This window comes from Salvia splendens, chromosome 20, assembly GCF_004379255.2.
Source record: "Salvia splendens isolate huo1 chromosome 20, SspV2, whole genome shotgun sequence".
Lineage (NCBI taxonomy): Eukaryota > Viridiplantae > Streptophyta > Magnoliopsida > Lamiales > Lamiaceae > Salvia > Salvia splendens.
In genome coordinates this window covers 25,291,906-25,301,378 of record NC_056051.1, presented here as the reverse complement: position 1 = coordinate 25,301,378, position 9,473 = coordinate 25,291,906, and the positions used below count along the sequence as shown (strand labels likewise).

Genomic DNA, 9,473 nt, shown 5'->3' with positions numbered 1-9,473 from the left:
AAAGTATGTATACGTGTTCAACGTGTAGTTAGCAATTTAATATAAATATATACATATATTCGATTGTGCTCTCATACACACAGGTCTAGGTGAGGTTGGATGGGTCTGATCATATCGCCGGCCTATGATGAGATGTGAAATTTGGCTTTTGAAGCAGCTGTCGATCCCACAATGCGGTAGCTCCGCCCGCAACCTCCATTAGGAGTTGAGGGTTGACATTGGTAATCGGTCGATATCACGTACATGTGTAAGAATAAGCGATTGTCGACCAAAATACTCCTTTCGTCCCAAGAATATGGCCCCAAAAGTTTATTGGGCCAAAAAAGGAGCGGCCCAACTCAAACCAAAAATTGGGTTAACTATTCTATTTCAGCTGGGCTAACTATTCTTTTTCAGCTGGGCTTCTGAAATTCTAAAGCCTAAAATATATAATTTCAGCCCAAACCAACCGAAGACCGGTCCATAATATCCATTTTTCCGGCCCGAACCAACTAAAACACATTGCAAATGAATGAATACCATTGATTGAAATTGGTGTATTAATGTAGTTCCTTTTCAACATGATACAAGACTTTTTGCTTCATAGACCAATTCAAAGTGTTAATCATACAAAGTAGAAAACTCATACTCCCTCTGTCCTTCAAAATACAAGAAAACTATATCTATTTTGATCTGTCACTTAAAATTAAAACTTTCTATTTTAATTTTTTTTTATTTCTAATAAGGTGTGACTCATTCTCCACTAAGAATACTCTAATTTCTCTGGCTTTACCAAGTGTACATTAATACTCATCCAATTTTATAAGATTTTTATTTCAAAGATAGAGGGAGTATATTACAGCTAGTTAGGGATGTTTTCGCATGTAGCTTCTAGGAAAAAGACAATTTACTAAGTCAGTTTAGCTTGACTAGTGACTAGTGGAGTCAAGGACTTGATTAATCAACAAATGCCTTTAAATTTAACAGAACATGGCTAATGATTAGACTAAAAACACTCAATCAATCAACAGAATGGGTGTTGTTAGCAAAGATGTGTTGTTCTTGCTATTGTGCCTTGTCCTTCTACACCAATCTCATTCCAAATGCCAAGAATCCTACTCTTGTAGAAATTTCACCCTACGGTTTCCATTCACCGATATCCGTGATCCCGAGTGTGGATTGTTTGCAGTTGACGGCTGTGATTCATCCACTCGAGAAGAGCATCCATGGTTTCATATAGGAGCTTCAACCTCAGCCAAATATATCATAAACCAGCCAACAAAAAACAAATTCACAGTCACTGATTTCTTGCTTCAGTCATTATTGGAATCTCCAAAATGCTATTCTTTCATGAATATGTCGCTGCCTCAAGCTCCCTCGGTTTCTTTCACATTCACCCCCAACATCACGTTTTTCGGGTGCTACAATAGGAGTAGCAACGACGAAATCCAAGAGTATTTCCAACACTATAGGAGGGAGGAGTGTGAGGCTTCCACTTTGTACTATAAAATTCCGGCAGCTGAGAGTCATGACGGGGCGATTCCCCGATATTGTTCCTTGACTCAGTTGCCTGCGAAGTCCGATGTGAACTCAACTCAAATGTCGGAGATGCTGGCGTCTAGTTTCAGTTTGGAGTGGAGTGTAACGGAAGATTGTGATCGATGCTACCGCGGAGGGGGGCGGTGTCTTGCAGACAACAAGAATCAGTTCTACTGCGAAATTACAGGTTTTTTTTAATGCTCATTGCTACCTTTTATAATTCAATCTCAGAATCTCATAATTCCATGAATTTGAATTCCAAATAGTTATAAAATTGGACACCTTCACACAATACACACACTTGCACACACGACAAACACACACACACTACACATGCGCACACAGTGGCGAAGCCACATGAGGACCAGGGGGGCCCATGGTCCCCCCACCAATTTCATTGTTTACTACTCCCTCCGTCCGGCATTAGGAGTCCCGGTTGAGTTGGGTGCTGGTTTTAAGAAATGTTTGAATATATAATAATTAGAGTGTGTGATGATGGAATGTGGGACCCATTTGCATTATTATTTGGAGGTGTTTTTACTTGCGCTTTTTAGTCTTTTATTTTATAATATTTTTATTTCACTTTTTATGAAAATGTCTAATCGGGACTCCTAATGACGGACGGATGAAAGTGGTCAACCGGGACTTCTAATGCCGGACGGAAGGAGTATATTATACATACATGTACCCTTAAATCAATAATCCATATATAGCCCAGGAGGTTGATTACTCCATTGTTTACCATCAAGTCCACAGTCGATTCCCATAAGGGCCCCTAAATTTTGTAGATATTTATTGTTTGTTTTAGCTTCATAAAGTTCCTTTATTTAGTTTTGTCCTTAGTTTTTTTCCATAAAATTCTAAGAGATCCATAAATGTATCTTATAATTATTATTAGTAAATTTAATTTTAAAGTTATTTCGCTCATATTATCCATATGTGTCGTAGTCCTCACCTAGGTCGCATCAGTTTTAGACGATGAAGAAATAAAAATATCTCACAACCCTAAAGAGGAAGCTGGGCGCCCAACATTAAAAGTTTTAGCTTCATAAAGTTCCTTTATTTAGTTTTGTCCTTAGTTTTTTTCCATAAAATTCTAAGAGATCCATAAATGTATCTTATAAATATTATTAGTAAATTTTATTTTAAAGTTATTTCCCTCATATTATCCATATGTGTCGTAGTCCTCACCTAGGTCGCATCAGTTTTAGACGATGAAGAAATAAAAATATCTCACAACCATAAAGAGGAAGTTGGGCGCCCAACATTAAAATTCTGGCTTCGCCACTGTGCGCACATACTGTATAATTTATTCAAATTGAATTCCATTCCATTTGAGTTCAATAAAATGCTATCCATCTCAATTCGCCTCTTTTCTCCAACATAAACAATCCAAAAATTTCACTATATCTTATCAATTGTCATATTATTTTCATGGTGGAAAGAGCAATCTCTTTGTTTTTTATACTACAACTGTCCCTATTTCCACTTTTTTCCGTCCCTTAAAATTCTAAACATTCTATTTTAGGAAACATTTTTTTCTTTCTAATGGTGAGACACAACCTCCACTAACAATACCTTCAAGAGTGTCTATTTATAAAGGATGGAGGTAGTATAAGTTAGGTTGATCAGTATCATTGAAAAGGTTAGTTTTTTGGTTGTTCCACCTAAACTATGAAGGCTAATAATGTTGAATTTGTTTGCAGGACCCACAAGACTCAGAAAGATCTTTTTTATAGGTATGTCAACAATGCTCTGCTAATACATTCTCATCTTCAGCCATCCTCTACTTCAATATTCTACTAATTATGACGATCGGTAATTTGAAAAATGACTATGATCAACTTCATTAATAGCGCCTTATTTCCCTAATACTTGAACTTCAATGTGATCACGGATCAGCATCCGACATTCTTCTGAGATTCATCTAAACAACATGTTTTTTCACTTCAACAGGTGGTATTACCATAGGCTCTCTTACATCCTCTTTGATAGTTGTATTACTTTTCATTCGGAGAAGGCGTGCAAAGGCAAAGCAAGATCGTGATAGAGACATCGAACTCTTTCTAAAGGACAATGGGAATCTTGTACCAATGAGATACAAATACTCCAGCATCAAGAGAATGACCAATTCATTTACTGAAAATTTAGGAAGAGGGGGATTTGGCAGTGTTTATAAAGGTCAATTTCCTGATGGTCGTCTTATGGCAGTGAAAGTCTTGAATGAATCAAATGGAGATGGAGAAGAATTCATGAATGAGGTCGCCAGTATTAGCAGAACTTCCCACGTTAATATTGTCGCGTTGTTGGGGTTTTGTTTTGAAGGTTCCAAGAGAGCTCTCATTTATGACTTCATGCCTAATGGTTCTCTTGAAAAGTTCATTGGCAACAATGCTTCATCGTCTCAAGAATCTGGGTTGGGATGGGATAAATTGTTTGAGATCACTCTTGGGATAGCTCGAGGGCTGGAATACTTGCACCAAGGCTGTAATACGAGGATTCTGCATTTGGACATCAAGCCTCAGAACATTCTTCTTGATAAGGATATGAATCCAAGGATTTCAGATTTCGGGCTTGCTAAATTGTGTCCAAACAGATCAAGCATAGTCTCTATGATGGGGACAAGAGGCACAATAGGATACATCGCCCCTGAAGTGTTTTCTAGAAACTTCGGAGATGTCTCTTATAAGTCAGATGTGTATAGTTATGGAATGCTGGTTTTGGAAATGGTTGGTGGAAGGACAACCGTTGACCGAAGAGATGTAGATTGTACTAGTGAAGTATATTTCCCCACGTATCTCTACAAGCAGATTGAGATGAATGCTGAAAGAGATGGTGATCTTGCTAGAGCATTGGACGAAGAAGAAGAAAGGCAACGCGTAAAGAGAAATTTGATCATTGTTGGGCTATGGTGCATACAGACAAACCCTAGGGACCGACCGTCGATGACAAGGGTGGTAGAGATGTTGGAAGGGAAATTTGGATCATTGGAGGTTCCACCTAAGCCTTATCTGTGCTCATCCCCAAGAGCAGCACCAACCTATTCAACTTCGGAATCATTATAGTAGTTTGCTTGAATTTGTAAGGTAAGTTATGTGAAATTTTAATGTAGTAATATTGGAACTTCATCCAACTTTCACATTTTGATTTCATCCCACGTTCATCAGGATTTGCATTTATATTTATTTTGATAACTATGCATATCTATTTGTGACTTCAAATTCTCAATCTATGAGGTAGAAAAATTGTGGCTTAGGAAATTTTATATAGTACTATCCTAATTCCTATACAGTAAAAAGGATGTGTAGTGTAGGTCAATGCTAGTCAACTGAAGACTAATTCAATTAACTTGATGGATCGGTTATATGAATAGTTCCGATTATCAAATCACTGCGGATGCGGTTCTCGGTTAGAATCAAGAACGATGTAGTTTCACCGAAAGAACAATTATAATTTATAAATTCAAGAATAAATGATTGAAGCATAAACTTTATAGTACAGAAAATTTTTCTATGCAACAGCGAGAATTGAAAACTATGAAAATTTCATTTGCTCCTCAAACTCAAATGCGCCAAATCGAACTCATGGCCAAAACCAACTCTCATGCCATCTCCTTTTCTCCAAAATTGATTCCAAATGTTCAAAATTTTGAATATTCATCATTCCCAAGTCAACACGGTTGTTCAGAAATGCTACAGGTGAGAAGCAGAATAATGCAATACATAAATACAGTGTTTGGTCGTCTAATTCATCAAGCATTTAGACATGAAAATAGACAACCTCCAAACTTTGTCTGTATGCATATTCTCTCTACTCCTCATCTCATCCAAAATCTGCAGCGGCGCATACTACCAATACGAAGTCTGCGCGCCGTCAAGCTGTGGCGGCGGTCCCAAAATAAGCTTCCCATTCTTCCTCCCAAGATCTCAGCCATTCTACTGCGGCTACCCAGGCTCGCGATCAATTGCAGCAGCGACGGATTTCCGCTTCTCCATCTCTCGGAAAACGATTACATAATCGAAGACATTTTCTACCAAAACCAATCTCTCCGCGTTTTCAATGCCGCAGCTTTGCTGCCATCATCGATCGGCAGCTGCTCTCGGAGATTGATCGGAAACGCGACTCTCCCCGGCGGCAGATTCGATTACTCCGGCGGCAAGGATTTCGGTCTTTTTTTCGGGTGCAAAAACGTGAGCGAAGAGCTGCGGAGGTATGGAATTGGCAATTGCAATGTTTCTAGAGAGAGAAGCGACGAGATTGATTTGGCGATGTTCGCTGGCAATGAGAATTGGGGGAGAGTGATTGGCACGTGCGAGGAGAGCGTTGTGGCACGTGCGGAGTTGAGTGGGGATGAGAGGGAGGATGAAGTGGTGGATGTTGCGGCGGTTTTGAGGAGGGGATTTGTGATGAATTGGACGGCGAGTGATTGTGGTGATTGTCGAGAGAGCGGCGGCCGCTGCGGTTTTAACGAGACTTCTTTCCATTTCAGGTGTTTCTGTCCCGACAAGCCGCATTCAAGGAGCTGCGAACCAAGTAAGATTTGATCGACTTCTTACGTTCAATCAAGATGATGTTAGGTATGCTAGACAGAATCCCAAGATATAATATGAGATAGTCTCAAAGAGACTTCACATATAATTAATTAGTTATAAGGACAAAGGTGTGATGAGAAATCATGAGACACATTTTAATATAAGCATTGAAAAGACAGACTGAGATGTATTGTTACGAGCTAAGTTTTTGAAAGAAAAGGTAGATAAGAATAAACATAGCGTCTAGTGATGGGCAATAGTGGGAACCGAATGGGTTTAAGTTGTGGCATGTGGACATTCAAGTCAAACTACGTGTATCTCTGAATCAGTGTTGGCAAATACTACTTTCGTCCACGAAAGATAGTCTAGTTTTTCTATTTTTTGGCCGTCCACTAAAATTAGCCTCTGTCTATTTACAGTAAGTTTTTCTGTCTAATGAGATGATTCCCACTTCCACTAATAAAACTTCAACTATTTCTTTACTATCTCTGTTAATTTACCAATTTAACATTAAAACTCATGTAGTCCACTACTAAAAGTATTTTTTTTGGACGGAGGTGGTGGTAGTGATATCATGTTGTTATGCCATCTTGATACTCCACTCCAACTTCCAATACTAGATTACTTTTATAACCTACATTTTGTCAACTACTCTCGGAAGGGAAAATTTTAAAATTATAATGTCCAATTTCTTTGCAGGAAAGATCAGACTCAGTATGTTCTTTTTAATAGGTATGTCCCCTTCACCAATACTTTGCTAAGATCTTCATTTAAATCTTCTTTTTCCATATCCAATCATTCATACTTCTACTCTGTTTCCTATATTTTTTATTGTGGTCAGCATAATTTTTCACTTACATTCTTCTCAGATTCCTTAAACCAAAACAACTCTTTTGCTTGACAGGTGGTCTGATTGTAGCTGCTCTTACATCCTGTTTGATAGCTTTATATGTCTTCATTTGGAGGAAGCGTGCAAAGGTGAAAAAAGAGCAAGAAAAAGACATCAAACGCTTTCTGAAAAACAATGGAAATCTTGCACCGATGAGATACAAATACACCAACATTAAGAAAATGACAAGCACATTCAATGAGAACTTGGGAAGAGGAGGGTTTGGCAATGTTTACAAAGGACAGTTTCCGAACGGTCATCTTGTAGCAGTCAAAGTCTTGAACGATTCAAATGGAAATGGGGAAGATTTCATGAATGAGGTTGCCAGTATTAGCAGAACTTCCCATGTTAATATTGTCACTTTGTTGGGATTTTGTTTTGAAGGTTCGAAAAGAGCTCTCATTTATGATTTCATGCCAAATGGTTCACTTGAAAAGTTCATTGGAAAAAATGATTCATCGTCTCAAGAATCTGGGTTGGGATGGAGTAAATTGTTTGAGATAGCTCTTGGGATAGCTCGAGGGCTTGAATACTTGCACCAAGGCTGTAATACAAGGATTTTGCATTTGGACATCAAGCCTCAGAATATACTTCTGGATAAGGACATGAACCCAAGAATTTCAGATTTTGGGCTTGCTAAATTGTGTCCAAACAGATCAAGCATAGTTTCTATGATGGGGACAAGAGGTACGGTAGGATACATTGCCCCTGAAGTGTTTTCTAGAAACTTCGGAGAAGTCTCTTACAAGTCTGATGTGTATAGTTATGGGATGCTGGTTTTGGAAATGGTTGGAGGAAGGAAAACCGTTGATCGAAGAGATGTAGATTGTACTAGTGAAATATATTTCCCCACTTATCTCTACAAGCAGATTGAGATGAATGCTGAAAGAGATGGTGATCTTGCTGGAGCATTGGACGAAGAAGATGAAAGCAAACACGTTAAGAGAAATTTGATCATTGTTGGGTTGTGGTGCATTCAGACAAACCCTAAGGACCGACCGTCGATGACAAGAGTGACAGAGATGTTGGAAGGGAAAGTTGGGTCGTTGGAGGTTCCACCTAAGCCTTACCTAAATTCAGCCCCTAGAGCAGCACCAACCTATTCAACTTCTGAATCTTTGTAGTATTTTGCGTGAATTTGTGTGGTAACTAATGTTAAATTTTACTATATAAAGTGTTAAGGGCCACTATTTCCAGAACAACAATAATGTATATGTATCCTGTTTTCTTTTCTAGAGAGTCGGTAATGGTCATCGTCAGTCACCGTTATATGGGAAGTTGGGAGTTTATTAGTATATCAATTCAATTTCAACTACTTTCATTTCTACACCTTAGTCCTAATCAATCAATACCAAATTGTAATGAAGTTGTGTATTTTACTTACTGATAAGTTCAACAATATTTTCTTAGCATTACTAAATGGATAAGCATCTTCTTCACACCGTAATTGCAAATCCGACAAGGTTTGGTGTGTAAAAACTATTATCCACAGCAAAATAGGGGTCTACCAAAAGTAAGGATTAATATCTGCAAACAATCCTAGGCCAAATTCAGACTTTTGTCAAACGTTTTGAGTGCTAAGTTAGAGGTACAGGCTCAGTAGAATATCAATTGGTTGGGACTTTCTTCGAACAGGGGGAATGCAAAATTCATATGATTGTGGGCAAAGCAGATTTTATATAACACTAGTAACTACCAACTTAACTCTGTTTCACACGAATTCTAGTTGAATTTAGTAGCAATTCATCAATTAACAAAATTAGAGACGTAATAGAAAATCTAAACAAAATAGACGATCACTGAAAATAACAGAGACAGCTCAATCAAAAACCCAGATTAATTCCCCAATATATTAAAAGCAGGATAAGATACCTCGATGCCAGAAGCCTTTGCCCAAGAAGTTGCAGAGAGCTAAACAATGAGAAACAATCCTAATTGAGAATGGTAAACCGAATTGAATGGATAGACGGCCAACTAGTGGGCCGGCCCAATGGCTTCTATACGTGGCGGGCCGTTAAAGATTGGGTTCGAGCCTTACCCAATTGTTTTAAGATTGGATCATAATTTTTATTTGCTATAGAAGTTAATCCAGAGTCTTCTTGTTTTTAATTTATTTTGGTTTACTCAATTATCTTTGTTTTCAATCTTTTAGAGTTGTCCATCCAAACTGACTAACACTGTTTAAGAGTATTTATACCTTAAAATACAACAATTTGTCAATTTCTAACATTGCCTTAAAAAGCACAAAATTTGGCCCTACATTGAATCGAAATGCCAAAACTCCAACCCTTGAAAAGATTTCTACGTCGAATTCCCCTTCACCGATTTTCATCACTCCATATGTGGACTATACTCAGTCAATCGCAGTCTCCATCACAAAAATCCATTACTATTTAGTAAGTAAATATATTAGAAGAGAGATCAATATATCAATATTTGAATAAAAGACTTGGAAAGAATAAGCTCATCGTTAATCAAGATTATAGGGATTTGTCTTTTGATCTCTACCATTCCTTTGAACTTCTTGGAATTTG

The 9,473-nt window shown here is 37.9% G+C and overlaps 1 protein-coding gene across 1 annotated transcript; it reads left to right on the top strand.

The window, feature by feature from the left end:
• Nucleotides 1-958: 958 nt before the first annotated feature.
• LOC121781741 lies at nucleotides 959-8,234 on the top strand. Its single transcript, XM_042179434.1, has 7 exons — nucleotides 959-1,705; nucleotides 3,225-3,257; nucleotides 3,475-4,582; nucleotides 4,892-4,926; nucleotides 4,993-6,051; nucleotides 6,750-6,782; nucleotides 6,955-8,234. The coding sequence occupies exons 1-7, from the start codon at nucleotides 1,012-1,014 to the stop codon at nucleotides 8,061-8,063; spliced, it is 4,071 nt and encodes a 1,356-aa protein (XP_042035368.1). The 5' UTR covers nucleotides 959-1,011; the 3' UTR covers nucleotides 8,064-8,234.
• The last annotated feature ends 1,239 nt before the right edge of the window (nucleotides 8,235-9,473 follow it).